This window comes from Orycteropus afer, unplaced genomic scaffold (genome assembly GCF_000298275.1).
Source record: "Orycteropus afer afer isolate SDZICR_OR568_19922 unplaced genomic scaffold, OryAfe1.0 scaffold00026, whole genome shotgun sequence".
NCBI classification, from domain to species: Eukaryota; Metazoa; Chordata; class Mammalia; order Tubulidentata; family Orycteropodidae; genus Orycteropus; species Orycteropus afer.
Genome location: NW_006921613.1, coordinates 18,611,370 through 18,631,580, shown reverse-complemented (window position 1 = coordinate 18,631,580; position 20,211 = coordinate 18,611,370). Strand labels below are relative to the sequence as shown.

At 39.3% G+C, this 20,211-nt stretch overlaps 1 protein-coding gene across 1 annotated transcript in view; it reads left to right on the top strand.

Moving 5' to 3' along the window:
* Positions 1–20,211, top strand: part of GANC (glucosidase alpha, neutral C) — a 109,745-nt gene that overhangs the window by 78,678 nt on the left and 10,856 nt on the right. The window contains exons 14-19 of the mRNA XM_042783698.1: positions 982–1,125; positions 5,392–5,488; positions 10,282–10,383; positions 12,088–12,331; positions 14,028–14,092; positions 18,443–18,519. Of these exons, the coding sequence (XP_042639632.1) occupies positions 982–1,125; positions 5,392–5,488; positions 10,282–10,383; positions 12,088–12,331; positions 14,028–14,092; positions 18,443–18,519 (729 nt within the window). The remainder of the gene's footprint in view (positions 1–981; positions 1,126–5,391; positions 5,489–10,281; positions 10,384–12,087; positions 12,332–14,027; positions 14,093–18,442; positions 18,520–20,211) is intronic.

Here is a 20,211-nt window from a genome sequence, read left to right as displayed (position 1 = left end):
TCAGATGAAGTCTGGTGAGACTCCCAATACTATGGCCCTGAAATACATTCGGCACCTGGAATAAAACTCACCCCCAGGGCGGGTTCTCAGCCCAATGGTTAGCGATATGTACACGCAGACCACTCAACCCAGGATGCTGCACCCACACACTCAATGGTAATACACCCTCTAAAGCAATAAACCATGGGACACCAAAGGACCAACATTCAAACTGAGGAAACGCAGGACAAACAGGAGTGCATAATTATGAGGGGCACAGGGGGAGGGTTGAAGGGTAGGGAGGGGAGGAGACTGAGTTAGGGCTGGACATGGCGAATGGGGAATGAAACTAAATGTACATGTATCTTTGAATATAAAACAAGCTCTAAAAATAAAATAAAAACAAATATGGAGAGACCAGGGATTCTATGAAAGGAATTGCTAAACCATGTTAACTAGATGACTCAACTGGCCTTTCCGACTCTAAATTGAACAGTTCTACGTAGAATGCAAACTATATACATTCTAGCAAACAATATCTTTGCTGTCAAATCTGTCAGAGTATTAGAGGGACGATACACTCTTGTCATGTACACCTGTAATTGCTCTTAGTTGAGATGTAGCAGACAACAGGTGACATAGAGCCTAATTGTGAACATTCACAGCCTTTCCTGTGGGGCTTCTCCAGGGTAGGTCTCAGAGTAGACTTCTGGGCAATGTGTATCTCACAGATAATATAGTTTAGTCTTTTTTTTTTTTTTTTTTAACCAACATATATTTATTGAGAACTTTTTGGGGATGAGGTACTGTTTTAAGTGTTTGGGATTTATCAGTGGACAAAACAGACAAAATTCCCTGCTCTGTGGAGCTTATATTCTAACAGTGGAACAGGACACAGCATGGATAATAAAATTAATTAATTTAGTAGAGTAGGAAAGAGTGATGGAGAGACTTATTAACATTATCACAATGAGAGTATTGTGACCAAGAGCTACTTCCTAGGGATCTACTGACATCCTTTTCATATGGAATGACATGAATGAGCCCTCCGTCTTTAGAGGACCAGAGCTAACTATGCAGAAGAATGCCATCCATCATGGCAATTGGGAGCACAGAGAACTTCACAACATCTATGGTTTTTATCAGGTAAGTCATTCAAAAAGAAGTCAGCTGATCTCATGTGCCCTGACTTTTGGGCTGAAAGTCACTTGCTTTGCAGTATTTATACTATACTGTTTATTTCTCTTAGTCATTTCCAATAACTGCATTGAGTCTTGCCAGTTGTAGCCAAGACAAGATTTATTATTTGTACCTTTGCTTCATTCCATTTCATAATAAACTTCCTAATTTTTTAAATCATGGACTATTTTCACCAATATTAATTTTCACAATACACTGCATTAAAGTATTGCTAGTCCTAACCACCATTTTTCCTGGTACCTCTTATGTAAGTTGCCTCATTCACCTTAATCTGGCCTGGTAGGGAGGTGGGTGTATGGAGCCCACAGGTCACAGAATCCAGGCCAGAAGAGGCCTACCCAGCCTTCTGCATTTCTGGGTCCTGTGACTCTCAGCCTGTTTCCTCCATCTAGATCTCAACATCATAAATTTACAAAGGTTATGAGACTAATAATGTGGTGGTTAAGTTTGTGTGCCAACTTAGCTGGGCTTGGTTGAGTGACTGGGCAGCTAGATGTAGTATTCCCCATGATGAGACTGGTAATCTACTCCATGGTGGAATCTACTATGAGCAGCTGAGTAGCTGCCTTAGGGAATGTGGTCTGCTTCCCGTATATAAGGAGCGGCCTTGGGGAACGGTCTCTAGTTTGAACCCTGCACGCTTGAACCCTGCATGTAGCTATGTCATTGTTCAGCAGCCTGCCATGCTCTGCCAAACTTGGGACTTTCAATGAACTTGAATTAATGGCTGCAGTATGGTTTGCTAACATTGGTACTGTGCCTTTTTACTTGTCAACCTTGGGCTTGTCAGTCTCAGCAGCCAGCAGCTGAGTGAAGAAAAACCTCTAGCTTCAGTGGGCCAGGAGCAGGAGGCAAAGCTGAAGCCCAAAGTTGAGGGGCTTTCACCCAGCCCCTAGAGCCTGGCACTTTGAACTTGGACTTAAAGCCTCCAAATTGTAAGAATAAACTCCTGTTTCTTAAGGCATCCCATTTGTGGTATATTTCCTGTCAAGTCCATTAAAAGTCCTAAGGTCGGCAGAGTATAGTAGGCTGCTGAACAATGACATGGCTACATGCAGGGTTCAAGAATGCCACAAGCTAGAGACCATTCCCAAAGCTGCTGTTTATGTATGGGAAGTGGACCACATTCCTAAAGCAGCTACTCAGCTGCTTGTGGTAGATCCCACAATGGAGTTGATTGCCAGTCTCATCATGGGGAGTAACTACCACCAGCTGCCTAATCACTCAACAAGGCCCAACCAAGTTGACACACAAACCTAACCACCCCACCTAGGTATATACTAAAAGAACTAAAAATGTATGTCCACACAAAAACATGCACATGAATAGTCATAGAAGCCTAGTCATAATATCCAAACGGTAGAAATGGCCCACATGTGTAACAATTGATGAATGGGTAAATAAAATATAAACTAAAACTCACTGCCGTCGAGTCAGACCCGACTCACAGCGACCCCTCCTTGGATTTGCAAGGTGGTGTCTCTATGTAAGTAGATCGCCCAACCTTCCTTCCAAGGAGTGGCTGGCGGTTTGAACTGCCAGCTTTCTGGTTCACAGTCAAATGCCTTAAGCACTATGCTACCAGAGCTCCTAAATAAAATACAGTTTATACAAACAATTCAATTAATTCATAAAAAGGAATGAACTACTGGTTTCTGCTACAACGTAAATGAACATTAAAGACATTATAGCAAATGAAAGAAGTCAGACATAAAAGACAACATATTATATGGTTTCATTTATATGAAATGTCCAGAACAAACAATTAAATAGTCAGAAAGTAGGTTAATGATTGCAAAGGGCTTGGAGGAAGAGGGAATAGGAAATAACTGCTAATGGGTATGGGGTTTCATATGAAAATGTTCTGCAATTAGTTAGTGGTAATGGTGGCACAACTTTGTTAATATATTAAACCACTGAACTATACTCTTCAGAAGGGAGAATTTTATGCTATGTGAATTGCATTTCAATAAAAACTTCCCAGTGACTGTTGGGGGGCGGGGGAAGCAACAAAGTATGTGAGACGAGGTCTTGCCATCCTCACTTCTAAGGAGCATTCTGGCTGTACTTCTTCCAAGACAGATTTCTCCATTCTTCTGGTAGTCCATAGTACATTCATTTTTCTTCACCAACACTATAATTCAAAGGCATTAGTTCTTCTTCGGTTTTCCTTATTTATTGTGCATCTTTCACATGCTGTGATTTGATTGAAAATCCACGGCTTGAGCCAGGAGCATCTTCAGCCTTCAAATAACGTCTTTGCTTTTTAACACTTTAAAGAGGTCTTTTGCAGCACATTGCCTAAGATTTGCAATATGTTGTTTAATTTCTTGACTACTACTTCCATGGGCATCAATTGTGGATCCAAGTAAAATGAAATCCTTGACAACTTCAATCTTTTCTCTATTTATCATGATGTTAGGAGCTCTGGTGGTGTAGTGCCTCAGGCATTTGACTGCTAACCAGAAAGCTGATGGTTCAAACCCCCCAGCCACTCTATGGAAGGAAGATTGGGCAATCTACTTACATAGAGACACCACCTTGCAAATCCAAGGAGGGGTCGCTGTGAGTTGGAACTGACTCAACAGCTGTGAGTTTGGTGGGTTTTTTTGTTGTTGTTGTTACCATGATATTGCTTATTGGTCCAGTCTTAAGGATATTTGCTCTCTTAATGCTGAGGTGTAATCCATACTGAAGGCTGTAGTCTTTGATCTTCATCAGTAAGTGCTTCAAGTCCTCTTCACTTTCAGCAAGCAAGGTTGTGTCATCTGAAAGGTTGTTAACGAGTCTTCCTCCAGTCCTGATGCCACCACGTTCTTCTTCATACAGGCCAGCTTCTCATGTCATTTGCTCAGGATATGGATTAAATAAGTATGATGAAAAGACACAGCTGTGACACCTTTCCCGATTTTAAACCTCACAGTATCCCCTCATTGTGTTCAAACAATTGCCTCTTGGTCTAAGTATAGATTTCATATGAGCACAATTAAGTGTTATGGAATTCCCATTCTTTGCAATGTTATCTGTAGTTTGTTAGGATCCACATAGTTGAATGCTTTTGCATAGTCAGTAAAACACAAGTAAACATCACAGCAACACACAAGCCACCATAGTACAACAGACTGACAGATGAGTGGTGGTTAGCCTTGATAGGAACCATTAGAAACATCACTGGAGACACCTTAAAAACTTTCATTGAAGTAAGCAGTGTATAAATAAATTTTAAAAGGAAATTAAGACAAATGTTTTTAAATTTCACAAATGTCTAAATACAGCAAGACCAGGGAAGTAAAATTTAGAACACAGATATGCAATTTCAATAAATACAGTTTTTAAATGTAGAAAGCTTTCCTTAAGTACTTAGCCTTCTCAGTACAAAGTGGTAGAATTTTCTTCCATTTACCAATCACATTCAAAAGACTTGGCAGTCATTTATCCTAACTTATACCCTTGGTTCTTCGTTATTTTCAAAATGTAACTGTATTCCCATGGCCCTCACACCATTTGGTATTTTCTAGTGGGAGCTGTTGACTAGATGCAACAGTTTTCAGATAGTATTTGTTTATTTCTATAATGGCCTGTTATAACTGCAAATTGCTTTGACTAGAGAATTTTCTTATGTAGTCCAGGGCCAAGGAGCTCTGGTGGTGCTATGGTTAAAGCATTGGGCTGCTAACCAAAAGGTTGGTGGTTCAAATTCACCAGCTGCTCCATAGGAAAAAAAATGGAGCAGTCTGCTTCTATAAAGATCTACAGCTTTGGAAACCCTTCAACCCTAGCCTATAGGGTCTCTATCAGTCAGAATCAACTGATAGCAGTGGGGTTTTAGTGGGAGTACAGGGCCACTTAACTTCTCTGAATCTCAGTTTTCTCATCTATGAAAATCATTTATCTCAGAGGTTGTTTAGATTATATGAGAAAACCTTATGAAATGCATAGCAGTGGTAAGCACCGAATAAATATTAGCTTATTCTTTACTAATATTTTCATTCTGTTGTTTATAGAAAATTTTCATTATTTTAATAGGGAAATTTAGAGTTGCTTCATTACATAATGAAAATTATTTGATGGATTATTATAAGATTTTCCATTTCACATTCCCACTTGCTGTTGACTTTATGCATGTTAAAATAGCTTATTCAGAATATTTGCAGTCTGCACAATGCCCAAATCTAGTCATCTCTTTGAAATTTTACTTCTTTGACTTTACAGCAAATGGCTACTGCAGAAGGATTGATAAAGCGGTCAAAAGGAAGGGAGAGGCCCTTTGTTCTTACACGTTCTTTCTTTGCTGGATCACAAAAGTATGGTAAGTAAGAGTTCATATTACCAGACTTAAAACACAAGTTAGCACCCTTTTTTGGACCATTTATAGTATATGCTGCTACTGTATGATCTGTCTTCTCTTTCAGTAGCCATGGGGCAGGCTATAGATTATAGGGAATGATGTGCTGGGAAGTATGCATTTTGTCCTATGAGAGGTTAAACCAATTTTAATAATGTTTGGTAATTTGTTTCCCATTGAAGAACTGGCCACTTAATTGTTGAAAGAGTAACTTTAAAGTATCTCAGTTTGCTCAGGTATCTCAGAATCAGTCATCTCTGATCCTGTCTCTTTGGTTTATCAAAACCAGAAAAAAAAATATTTCTAACACTTTCTTTACCCATCTGTTCCATTTAGCAGTATGGCTTGAAATAGACCTGGCTGTTGCTATTGGTGGTCAGGCTCATCTATAAGTGGATCCAGTTTGCTAGCTAATGCAGATCTAGTTCACTTAACCACCCTGTGGTAGGAAGGCTATTTTAAGTCCCATGGTCTTGCACAAATAGTTGGGAGCTTAGTCCTGGTTTGAAGAATGCAGCCTTTGCTGTACCATAGATATTATTAGGCCTCCTATGCCACCAGCCACTCCTCAGAAGGAAGGTTGGGCAATCTGCTTCTGTAGTGATACCACCTCAGAAACCCAAGGAGGCGTCGCTGTGAGTCGGATCCAACTTGATGGCAATGAGTTTGGTTTTTTTTTTGGTACTTCACCTCTGACAACCAGGCCCTGCAGTACTCTGAAAAAGGCCAAAATATTGTCATCTCAAGTAGAGAGTCATATACAAAGCTGCTTACCACAGTCCTTGAAACAAGTCTAAATATCTAACCACAGAACAGTTATAACAATATGATGTAGCTATATGATAGACTACCAAGAAACTATTTTAAATGGTAGCTTTAATTGCATGAGAAAATGTAAAATAATAACTTTTTTTAAAAAATGCCTGTGTTTATCTTCTGTTCCAATCTTATTTTAAAAATATGTAGGTAATAATCTAAATTGATAAGTAAATAGATAGATAAATGAAATACAAGAAGATATAGTACCTTGGGGATTAGGAATGACTTTTATTTTCTTCTTTTACTCATCTCAAATTTTCAAATTCTCTACAATATCATTTTTAATCATTAAAAAATATAATGGATTTTTAATAAAAATATTGACAAGCATCAGTTAAGATCAAAGAAGATACTAGGTAACCTTTGATCTGAAATATTGGACCACAGTCTAGTCTCCAGTACTATCTGTGAAGCTATTGTTTTGCCTCATTATGTAGGAAGACATGACAGAGAACTCTATTTTGTTAAATCATATATTGAAGCCAATAGCCAGATAGAACTTCTGACTAAACAGCCATATGAGACAGGAAAACGGTTGCATATTTACATGACCCTTCTTCCCTGATAAGAATGTTACTATGTGGATTTCAAAATCATTATGTAGATACATACACACTTTATAGCTCACTAAAGTCAAGGAGAAATTATTATTTTTTAAAAAGGATAAAACCAAAAACCAAACTCACTGCCGTCGAGTTGGACCTGACTCATAGTGACCCCTCCTTGATTTTCCAAGCCTGTATCTCTATGGAAGTAGATCACCCAGTCTTCCTCCCGAAGAGTGGCTGATGAGTTTGAATCGCCAGGCTTCTGGTTATCAGTCAAATGCCTTGTGTTGTTGTTGTTGTTATGTGCCATCGAGTTGGACCCGACTCATAGCGACCCCTCCTTGGGTTTCCGAGGCAGTATCACTACGGAAGTAGGATTGCTCAACCTTCCTTCCGAGGAGTGGCTGGTAGGCACTTTGAAAATATTTCCTTTGCTGGTCATGAGCTGAAATTGCTATAGAAGATTAAAACAAAAATTGTTGTTGTTGTTACGTGCCGTCGAGTCGGACCTGACTCATAGCGACCCCTCCTTGGGTTTCCGAGGCAGTATCACTACTGAAGTAGATTGCCCCATCTTCCTTCCAAGGAGTGGCTGGTGGGTTTGAACTGCCAGTCTTCTGGTTAGCAGTCAAGTGCCTTAGGCACTATGCTACCAGAGCTCCAAAACAAAAATAGCTACCACAAAACTATTTTGGTAGAAAATAGACCAAAATGCTGCAGGAGCAATCTAAGTTTAGTAAAGTAAGAATTTTTCCTTTTATGGATCTCTTTAACAGTATATAATCTATCTTCACAATTTCTTATCAACTATACAGTGAACAGGAACACTAGTTCTGGAGTCAAATTGCCTGGCCTCAAATCCTGACTTTATCATTTAATAACTGTGTGACTTTGGGTAGGTTATATAGATCCACTGTTTGCCACATTTCCGTCATCTGCAAAATGTAGTTAATAATAGTATTTCCCAGATAGGCTAGTTGTGATGGTTAAATGGAATGAATCCAAGGAAAGTATTTAGCATAACACCTGGCTCAGTAAAGGCTCAGTAAATGTTAGCTTTTGTTATTGCTGCTGTTATTATGTATCCCCTATATGGATTGTACCACTCCTCTCAAATACTGTTGTGATTATGTCCCATTGAGTTGTCTCTGACTCATAGTGACCTTATTTATGTACAACAGAACGAAACAATGCCTGGTCCTGTGCCAGCCTCACAATCCCTACTCACATATTAGAGAGGTTTTATTGTTGTTGTTGTTGTTTTGGAGGGAGTGGATAGACATAATAAATCAATGAAAGAGAATAGAGAATTCAGAGATAGTCCCAATACATATACGATCAATTGATTTACAATGAAGTTGCCAAGACAATTCAATGAAGAAAGGATTGTTTTTTCAACAAGTGATGCTGTAACCACTGGATGCCCACGTGGGGAAAAAAAATAGCCTCAACCCTACAAGTAAACATGTACAAAAATTAACTCAAAATGGAATACAGATCTAGATTTTCAAGCTAAAATTAAAAAAAAAATAAATAAGAGACGATCTTTGTGGCTTTGAGATAGACAAAGATCTCTCAGGTAAGACACAAAAGGCATGAACTATAAAAATTAAAAATGATAAACTGGACTTCATCAAAATTAAAAACTACTCTTTTAAAGACATTGTTAAGAGGATGAAAAGAAGCTGCATACTGAGAGAAAATATTTGCAACAAACATATGTATCTGGACTTGTATCTAGAATATATAAAGAATTTACGACTCAGTAAGACAAATCACCAATTAAAAAATGAACAAAAGATTTGAATAGACACTTTAGAAAAAATAGTCGATAAACATTATGAAAAGATGCTCAACATAATTAGTCATTAAATAACCAAAACCCAAACCCATTGCCATCGAGTCGATTCCAACTCATATAGGACAGAGTAGAACTGCCCTGTACGGTTACTGTGAAAAAAGCTGCCAATCTTTATGTAAGCAAACTGTCACATCTTTCGCCTGCGGAGCAGCTGGTGGGTTTGAACCTTTTGATTAGCAGCTGAGTGCTTAACCCCTGTGCCACCAGGGCTCCATCCATTAGTCTTTAGGGAAATACATATTAAAACCACAGAGAACTACTGCTACATACCCATTAGAATGGCTAGAATTAAAAAGACTGACACTACCAAATATTGGCAAAGATATAGAACAACTGCAAGTCTTACAAGGAGTTCTGGTGGTGCAGTTCCTAAGGCATTGAACTACTAACCAGAAGGCAGTCATTCAAACCCACCAGTCACTCTGTGGAAGAAAGATGGGGAAATCATATATTGCTGTTTCAAAGGCCACTGCCATCCAAACAGTTCTGACTTATAGTGACCCTGTAGGACAGAGTAGTACTGCCCCACGGGTTTCCAAGGCTGCACATCTTTACTGAAGCAGACTGTCTCATCTTTTTCCCGGAGCCACTGATGGATTCCAACCATCAAGCTGTTGGTTAACAGCCAAATGCTTTAACTACTGCACCACTGGAGCTCTTTACATTGCTGTTAGGAATGTTAAAATGATACAACCACTTTGCTAAATGATTTAGAACTTTCTTAATGCTATATTTAGTATACATCCCAGAAATTTCACTCTTATTTACCCAAAAGAAATGAAAACATATGATACAAAGATTTATACACAATCTTTGTAGAAGTTTCATTTATAGTAGAAAGAGTACAAGTATCCCTCGATAGGTAAATGGATAAACTAATTTGTGATGTATCTATTTGAATACTACTCAGCAAATAAAGAATGAACTATATATAACATGAATGAATCTCAGAAACATTTTGCTGAGTGAAAAAAGTCAAAACACAAAAGAATATATATTGTATGTTCCAATTTATGTGACATTCTAGAAAAAGCTAACCTGTGGAGATAGAAATCAAATCACTGTTTGGCTAAAGTGGGGATTGTTGACTGAGAAGCATAAGGGAACTTCAGCAATTATGGAAATGAAATGGTCCATACCTTGGTTGTGGTGGTGGTTACATGGCTGCTTACATTTTTCAAAAATCAAACTCTTCACTTAATACTCTTCACTTAATATACATTTACTCTCTGTAAATTATGCTTCAATAAAGTTGATTTTAAAAAACATTCCTCCTAAAATCAGACTTGAGTTACACTTCAAAAAATAAGTACAATTTCAGGATATTTCCATAAAATGCTTGCTTTATGGATTTTAATAACTTTTTCACATTAGAGAATATATTTTTATTGTAGAAACCAGAATTTGTAAATTTTAAGGTGAGAAATAAATGATTTCCCTTAATTTTTTCACTACAAATAATCAAAACTGAAAATTGAACGTATGGCTTGTATGAGTTACTTTAAATACTTTGTTACTGGTGATCAAAGGTGCTGTGTGGACTGGCGACAACACATCAGACTGGAGCTACCTGAAAATTTCCATCCCTATGTTACTCACTCTCAGCATTACTGGGATCTCTTTTTGTGGAGGTAAGATGAGTCCTGTCCTGAGAAAATTAAAAAACCAGAGTGCTTTCATCAAAGCTAGTTGCAAATCCCTTCTCATCAGCAGTTTGGGGCAGGAATAAATGTGGGAAAGGAAAAATGAAGGGGAGCGGATTAGAGGGAGGAGAGTGAAAAGGATGATTCAGAGCTGTCTGAGGCTTGTCTGAATTGAGGACATGTGTAAAGTATCAGAAAAGGAACCAGAGTGCTTCTTTCCCTCATTTTCTTCTCACACCTCCTTAGACGCTCTTGATAATTGAGTTTCTCTTCCTGAAACATCTTTTTTTGGAAGTGAGAAAATGGAGAGAACTGAAAATAATTTAGCAAATCAGAAGTCAGCCTTATAGAAATCCCTTCTTGGCAAGTTTAAAATTCTGTGACATAGTTTAACTTGTTTAAAAAAAAAAAAAAAGTACACAGTTAAACTATAAACAACAGTTATCACTGTATTTTATATATATAAAAAAATAACATTCTGATGGGCTGCCTTCCCTGCATCCTAGTATGGAAGGTGCTTAGCATAGCTGCAGTTCCAGCTGCTCCTTGTTTTCTGTAGGAACGGAAAGAATTTATATCACTTTTTGATGCATTTTTGATAAAATGGCCTCAGTACACTGTTTTGGTTACCTAGTGCTGCTCTGACAAGAATATACTGCAAATAGGATGGCTTTAACAAACAGGAGTTTATTCTCTTACAGTTTGGAGGCTTTAAGTCCAAGTTCAAAGTGCCAGGCTGTAGGGGCTAGGAGAAAGCCCCTCAACCTTGGGCTTCATGTCTGCCTCCTGCTCCTGGCCCACTGAAGCTGGCAGCTTTCCTTCATTCAGACAGCTGCTGGCTGCTGAGGCTGACAAACCCAAGGTGGACAAGTAAAAAGGCACAGTTCCAATGTTACAAACAACACAGCAGGTTATTGATTCAAGTCTATTTAAAGTCCCAAGATTAGCAGAGCATGGCAGGCTGCTAAACAATGACATGACCACATGCAGGGTTCAAGCATGTTATAAGCTAGAGACCCTCTCCAAAGGTGCTGCTTATATACAGGAAGCAGAACACATCCTTAAAGCAGCTACTCAGCTGCTCCTGGCATATTCCACCATGGAGTTCATTGCCAGTCCCATCATGGGGAATAACTACTTCCAGCTGCCCAACCATTCAACCAGGCTCAGCCAAGTTGACAACAACCTTAAACTTGTAGAATATATATTCCACAAGGAATATATATACCTGCCCAATGGTCAGCATGAAATTCGACCTAAACCTCTAATTCTAATTATCTGTTTCTCTTTAGTTCTTTATATAATTTTTATCTTGATTGAACTGTTGCTTTCAAAGAATATCAAGAGTTAATCCCCACCCTACCCCACCATACACACACACACACACACACAATTTAATCTGACAGATAAATTGCAATTTCTATTATTACCTTGGTTCAGGAACACACAGGAACATTGATCTTGCAGTAGGACCTCTGACCTTTTGACAAGAATATCTAAAGAGCATATTACCAGATACCCAAACATTCTGAGTTTATTAACATATTCTCCTCTCTTGGGGGCCATAGTTTTATCAAATCGTTTGAGGGCACACACAGCAGTGTTTTTCTATCAGTCTTTAAAGGCCTTATCTTACCCATGTGCGTCTGTAGAAGCCTGGTAACCCCACTTGGCCTCTCTTTGACTAACCAGCTGATGTAGGCGGGTTCATTGGGAATCCAGAAGCAGAGCTGCTTGTGCGTTGGTACCAGGCCGGAGCCTATCAGCCATTCTTCCGGGGCCATGCCACCAAAAAAACCAAGCGGCGAGAACCCTGGCTCTTCGGGAAGAGACACACCCAGCTGATCCGAGAAGCCATCAGAGAGCGCTATGCCCTCCTGCCCTATTGGTATTCTCTGTTCTACCATGCACACGTGGCTGCCGAACCCATCATGAGGTAAAAAAGCTTCATCCAACCAGGACCCAGCAACTAACCTATAAAGGAAGATTGCTTCAGCTGTTAGGGAACAGAGTGATTACATAGTGATACATAGAGAAAAATGGAGAAAAGCCTGTGTTCAGTAAAGTTTCAGTCAGTTTATTGAGCACCAGTTGTAAGCAGGGTGCTGGCTGTGGAGAACACAAAAGATAAAAACCAGATCCCTGCTACTTTGTGTCTAACGCATTAATATTTGATAGGAAACAGAAATAGAAATATTGCAAAGAAAAAGGAAGTGACTCTGAAACTGAATTCATTCAGAATTTAACCCACAAGCATTTTCTTTTAAAGAATATTCTGCCATTTTTAGGCTTTATCTTACCCTTCCAGCTAAATTGTTTCAAGTATGAGATGAACATTTTTCCTGTATAAATTATATTCTGATTCTATTTCAAAGGCAGGATAGAAAAGCCGGCTTTCTAGGTTAGGGAACAATATACGCAGAGATGCAAATAAGACGCCGCAATTCTGGATCATTGTTCCTAAACTGCTCAGATCAGAATCACCTGGAGAGCTTTTTAAATACACAGATTATTAAGGCCACATCTCCAAATAGTTACTTAAGACTCTACTTGGATGGGTCCCAGGAATTTGTATTGGTTAGAAGTTTCCATGGTGATTCTAGATCCCAACCAGGTTTAGAAAGACCACTGCTCCATTACACTCCACTGCTCCATTACACTTGGTGAGAAAGAACATATTACTGCAAGGTTTATAAGGTATATATAACATGTTGTTGTTGTTGTTGTTATGTGCTGTCGAGTCGGCCCCGACTCATAAGTTCCTCTTATTGAAATACATATTTTCCTCATGAAATTGAAATATATATATATATATGTTGTTGTTGTTGTTATGTGCTGTCGAGTCAAACCCGACTCATAGCGACCCCTCCTTGGGTTTCTGAGGCAGTATCACTACGGAAGTAGGATTGCCCAACCTTCCTTCCGAGGAGTGGCTGGTGGGTTTGAACCGCCAGCCGTCTGGTTAGCAGGCAAATGTCTTAGCCACTATGCTACCAGAGCTCCTATATATATATATATATATATGAATGAAACATTAACATGATATCCAGCTACATTGATATTGAAAGTTTTGTTATTTTTATAAGCCCAATATTTCCTAGATAGCTGTATACAGCAACAGAAACAGTTAAAAACACACACATATACACACATTTCTCAGCCTTCAAAACTGTTGCCAGCTTGAAAAAGCAAGTTCTTTTCATTTAAATAAGTAATGCTTCAAAGGCCAGGAGAGCATGAAAAGATGGCAGTGAATTATCATCATTATGAAATGCGATTTTACAAACATTTATTTTGTTTTACACCAAAGGGGCTAGGCCTTTGAACTTGTACAAAGTTCTGTAGTTCTGTTTCTGCCTATCACAGTAGTATTTAGTGCTCAGCAATCCAAAGTAAAACCTGCAGATGCCAGAATTCTTAATCCTTCACTGGAATATTTGCACTGTTAGCTGTTTCACACAAGAAAATTATATTGCAGTCATTAACAGTTGCTTATAAAATCTTGACTCATATTAAAAAAGTCTTAACTCTTTCCAATTTTCTTTTAAGAGTTATAAAACTAAAAATATAAGTGATTGAATTGTAGTAAAACATCTAATGATGCTAAATAAGATTTTTTTTCCTTTCCCTAGGCCTCTGTGGGTAGAATTCCCTAATGACTTAGAGACTTTTAGTATGGAAGATGAATACATGCTGGGTGAGCATTGATTAATTACAGTTATGATAAGTACTGTAGTTATATTTTTTGTTATTATGTTTTCTGGTGTAAGAGCACTAAAACGTTTCAAATCCCAAGAAAGCAAAAAAATAAAAATTTCTTCTCTTAAGAAGAAATATATGCATTAAATAAGGAGCTCTGGTGGCAAAGTGGGTAAGGCATTTGGTCACTAACCAGAAGGTTAGAGGTTCAAACCTATCAGCTGCTTCTTGGGAGGAAGATGAGACAACTACTTCCATACTTCCATAAAGATTTACAGCCTTGGAAACCCAGTGGGGTCACTATGGGTCAGAATCAACTCGATGGCAGTGAGTTTGGTTTTTTGGTTTATATGCATTAGTGGGATCATAGCACTATTCTGTTGTCACGTAGCACTCCTCATATTCTTTTTGTTAAGTTCAAATATATCCATTATATTTTTTTATGATGATGATTTGTGTGAAAGTTTATAGAGCATTGGTTTTCTGTTCAACAATTCATATACATTTTGTTTCTCATGACATTGATTGCAATCCCCACAATGTAACAACACTCTTCGCACTTCCTCCCTGTGTTTATCATTTCCCTTTGTCCTTCTTTCCTATCCCTTCCTGTCTTCTGATCTTTATCCATAGGGAAATGCTGCCCTCCTTATCTTATATAGTTGATTGTTCTACTGAGTGCAATACTCCCATGATGTTTTTGTTCACCTTATAGGCCTGTGCATTGTTTACATGAAAGTTGAGCCACGGGGTTTGAGTTCAGTTCCAGGCTTGAAGAGTGACTAAGGACCATGGTCTTGGCGGTTCCACCACTCTCTATCAGACCAGTAAATTCATTCTATTTTTGGATACAAGTTTGGGTTCTAGTTCTGAGTCCACTCCTAAGCTTCATGAGACCACTCACTACAAGGAAATGGAGTAGAAAATAGTAGATCAGCTGGATATAGTAAAGACCCAGAAGAGCTAATTTCATATGTAGTAATAGGAATTTTCTTTGGTTGACCTCTTTTTTAACAGGAGTGTCTTTGTTATCTAGTGCTGCTGTGACAGAAATACCCTAAGTGGGTGGCTTTAACAAACAAACTTACTGTCTCACAGTAAGGAGGCTACGAGTCTGACTTTGGGGCACTGACTCTAGGGGGAGGCTTTCCCTCTCTGTCAGCTCTGGAGGGAGGTCCACGCCTATGCTGAGCTGCTGTTCCTCAGTAATCTTTATAGGCACTGGCATCTTCTCTCAACTGTGCTGCTTTGCTGTTTGCTTAATCTGCTCCTTTATATCCCAAAAGAGATCGATTTAAGACACACCCTACACTGATACTGTCTCGTTAGCATAACAAAGAAAACCTGTTCCCAAATGGGATTATAAACACAGGTATAGAGGTTAGGACTCACAGCACATATTTTTGGTAGATGAAATTCAATCTGTTACAAATGTTTCACCATCAAATGCAGAACATGTAAGTTTATCTGAAGCACAGAAGTTAAGAAATCAGGCTCAAAAGAGAATTGCCCAAAAGATTAATCTCATTTCTCAGCAATGGAAACCCCAAAATGTAAAAAAAAAAAAAAAAGCCTAACTCTTTAAATGTCTACCCATTCTTTTAGTCTCAGTTTAATAGACACTTCCTTGTAGAAACCTTCCCTGACCACACCTTGCTTCCTTACACATAATTCCACTCACCCTAGTCAAAGTCAGTTCCTTGTACAATTCTAATTAATTAATAGTTACTTGTTCAGTATCTGTCTTTATTGACTCTAAACTCCATGAGGAAAGGACCGTGTCTGTCTTATTTGCTGCTTTATCACCAGACTCTAGCACAGTGCCTATAGGCACTCAGTAAATATTTGTTGAATAAGAGTGAATATGTAAGTGAATGAATTTTGTACATATTTTGTACATATGGTGTCAAGGTCAAAACAAAATAATAATCCAAATTGCCTTTGAGAGACATACAGCCTTTCCAAGGAAAACTGCCAAGCAAGAGGATCTGAGCATTCACAGTAACCGCTTCCCAATAACAGCTGTGGGCTCACCATCAACAAAGTTACTCACAGCAAACAATGAAGAACTTGAAGCGGTGCAGTGTTGTTGTTGTTGTTGTTAGATGCCATCAAGTCAGCTCTGACGCCTAGCGACCCAAGTACAACAGGATGTAACTCCCCAGTCCAGCACCTCCTCACAATCCCTGCTATGCTTGAGCTCATTGTTGCAGCCACTGTGTAATCCATCTCATTAAGGGTTTTCCTCTTTTTCACTGACCTTTACTTTACCAAGCATGATATCCTTCTCCAGGGACTGGTACCGTCTGACAGCATGACCGGAGTAGGTAAGACGAAGTTTGGCCATTCTCGCTTCTAAGGAGCATTCTGGCTGTGCTTCGCTGGGACGGATTTGTTTGTTCTTCTGGCAGCCCATGGTATTTTCAGTATTCTTTGCCAGCACCACAATTCAAAGGCATCAACTCTTCTTTGGTCTTCCTAATTCATTGTCCAGGTTTCACATGCATAGGAAGTGATTGAAAATACCACAACTTGGTATATGCATACCTTAGTCTTCAAAGTGACATCTTTACTCCTTCACACTTTGAAGAAGTCTTTTGCGGCAGATTTGCCCAGTGCAATACAACATCTAATTTTTTTACTGCTGCTTCCATGGGTGTTGGTTTTGAATCCAAGTAAAATTAAATCCCTGACAACTTCAATCTTTTCTCCATTTATCACGATGTTTCTTATTGGACAAGTTGTGAGGGTTTTTGTTTTCTTTATGTTGAGGTGTAATCCATACTGAAGACTGTTGTCTTTTGATCATTACTAGTGTTTCAAGTCTTTAGTTTCAGTAAGTAAGGTTGTATCATCTGCGTATTGTGGGTGGTTAATGAATGAGTCTTCCTCCAGTCCTGATGCTGCGTTCTTCTTCATAAAGTCCAGCTTCTCAGATTATTTGCTCAGCATAAAAACTGAATAAGTATGGTGAAAGGATAAAATCCTGGCACACACCTTTCCTGATTTTAAAACATGCAGTATCCCTTTGTTCTGTTTGTTCTATTGGTCTGTGTACAGGTTTCTCATGAGCACAATTAAGTGTTCTGGAATTCCCATTCTTCACAATGTTATCCATAATTTGTTGTGATTTGCATAGTCAAATGCCTTTGCATAGTCAATAAAATACAGGTAAACATCTTTCTGATATTTGCTCTCAGCCAAGATCCATCTGACATCAGCAATGATATCCCTCATTCCATGTCCTCTTCTGAATTCAGCTTGAATTTCTGGAAGTCACTTGTTAGTATACTGCTACAACTATTTTTGGATTATCTTCAGCCAGATTTTACTTGTGTGTGATATTAATGATATTATTTGGTAATTTCCACACTCTGTGGTATCACCTTTCTTTGAAATGGGTATAAATATGGATCTCTTCCAGTTGATTGGCCAGGTAGCTGTCTTCCACATTTCTTGGAATAAATGAGTAAGCGCCTCCATTTGTTGAACATCGCAGTAAGTATTCCACCAATTCCTGGAGCCTCATTTTTTGCCGAGGGAGCTCAGATAGAGTAGTGCCTAAGGCATTTGACTACTAACCAGAAGGCTGGTGGTTCAAACCCACTGGCCACTCTTTGGAAGGAAGATTGGACAATCTACTTCCATAGAGGTATACTGCCTCAGAAGCCCAAGGAGGGGTCTCTATGAGTCGGGATCAACTCAATGGCAGCGAGTTGTTTTGTTTTGTTTTGTTTTGCCAATTCCTTCAGTACAGCTTGGACTTCTTTCAATACCATAGGTTCTTAGTCACATTCTACCTCCTGAAATGGTTGAACATTGACCATTTCTTTTCTGTACACAAGCACTTCCCATCTACTGGGCATAAATACTAGCAGTTATACACAAAATGGACTGTGGTAGACTTGTCGGGGTTCCTCCCTATAATCCTGATATACCTAAGAAGGTTAATGCTCTAAAAAAAACTCACTGCTGTTGAGTTGTATCCAACTCATAGCAACCCCTCCTTGGGTTTCCGAGGAGGTACCACTACAGGAGTAGATTGCCCAACCTTCCTTCAGAGGAGTGGCTGATGGGTTGAACCCCCAGCCTTTAGGTTAGCAGTAAAATGCCATAGGCACTGTGCCAGGAGAGCTCCCAGGTTAATGCTAAGTAATAATAATACACCTATTCTCTTTCTAACAATGTATCTCTCTGATAAATCATTGGCTCAGCTCACCGCAGTCTCAACCTACAAGAAGTGTATGATCAAGTAATCTTAAAAACTATAAGAGCTGTCAATTTAAGAGTAATGATGTCTTCAGGCCTCTTATCAAGGTATTCAATCTCCTTCTTCTCCATTTTTTAGGAAGTGCTTTATTGGTTCATCCAGTCACAGAACCAAAAGCCACAATGGTTGATGTGTTTCTGCCAGGATCAGATGAGGTAAGAGTAAATGATAAACAGGCACCTATTTTACATCTCTCTCTTTCATCCCTCCATTCTGATGAACTAATTAGTTCCTTTTAGGAAAAACATTTCTTCATCATGCAGTTGTGAACCCAGCCCAAATGACAGTAGCAACGGAAGATTTCTTACAAGTTATAATCAATGTCTTCAGAGGTCAAGAAGAGGGGGAGGAGAAAGATGAATAGGTGATGAATTCTAGGAAGATCAGAATGGTTCTTTATCTTCAAACTTTGACTTGTATAAGTGACTCCTTATAAACGTATTGAGGCTTTGAGTAGGAGGAAATTTTTAAATCTACCATGAGGTATGAAATTCTTGGAGGAAACATAAGCATGAGAGACTTTGCTCTTTTGTTCTGGCTCTATCTGAATCCATAGTGTTGTTGGTACCAAAAGCTGGTCTCTAGACACTCATCCAAGTAGACAAACAGTAACAGCAGTGATTTCCCTCTATGCCCTTCCAGCTAGCTTCTGCTCTTTTGTTTGTTACTGTCATTGATCAGTGTCACCATATAAAATATCATCCTGGACCTGCTGGAGCCCAGGGCACTGAACCCAGGTGGGTTACAGAGGAAAGGGGGTCCTAACCCAAGAGCTACAAGGGAGAGAGCCACAGGTAACAAGACCAACAGCCTTCAGATAGACCAAGCATGTATCTAAAGGGGTCAGGAAAAAAGACAGGGCAGGAACTTGGGGTGCCAGACCAGTGCAGGCATGAAATAGAAGGCAGGAAGGAGACAGACAGTAGAGAGAGTCCTTGAGCATTGCAACATTGCCACAGGCTACAGCAGCAGAGGAGGAGCCTTGATAGATACTAAGCTGATGTGGGACTGCTCTGTCAAGATATTCCTGGACTGTCATGGCAAGTGGTGAGGTAGCTAAGCCAGATCATACTTGCTGCTTAGAATTACCGAGTGCTGAACAGCAACATAGGAGCTCTGGTAACATAGTGCCTAAGGCATTTGACTGCTAACCAGAAGGCTAATGGTTCAAACCCACCAGCCACTCCTCGGAAGTAAGATGGGGCAATCTACTTCCGTAGTGATACTGCCTCAGAAACCCAAGGAGGGGTCACTGTGAGTCGGGTCTGACTCCATGGCACGTAACAACAACAACGAACAGCAACATACAAGAAAGCACGAACAGTTCTCTTTTGATCTAGCTTTACATGTCTTGGTGTATCAGTGTCCTGAGGCTGCTGTAACAAATTAGCACAAACCTGATAGCAGCAAAAATGTATTTGCTCCTTCTAGGGGCTGTGAGGGAGAATCTGTTCCATGCCTCACTCCTAATTTCTGCTAGTTGTTGGCAATCCTTGGCATTCCTTGGCTAGTTGCTGTATCATTCCAGTCTCTGCCTCCATCTTCACATGTGTGACTGTGTCTCCTCTTCTATCTCTCTCTTTCATAAGGACACTTTTGATGGCATTTAGAGCCTAATCAGATAATCCTGGTTAATCTGCTTATCTCAAGATCTTTAATTTACCAGCTACCCAGAGGGACCGAGTAGTTAAACCTGTGGCCTTGGGACCATAGTCACAGGGGACATCAAGCTCAATTGGCATAACATACCGTACAAAACATTGTTCCACCCCCTACTTTGGTGAGTAGCGACTGGGATCTTAAAAGCTAGCAAGCTGCCATCTAGATGCAACGATGGGTCTCTCCTC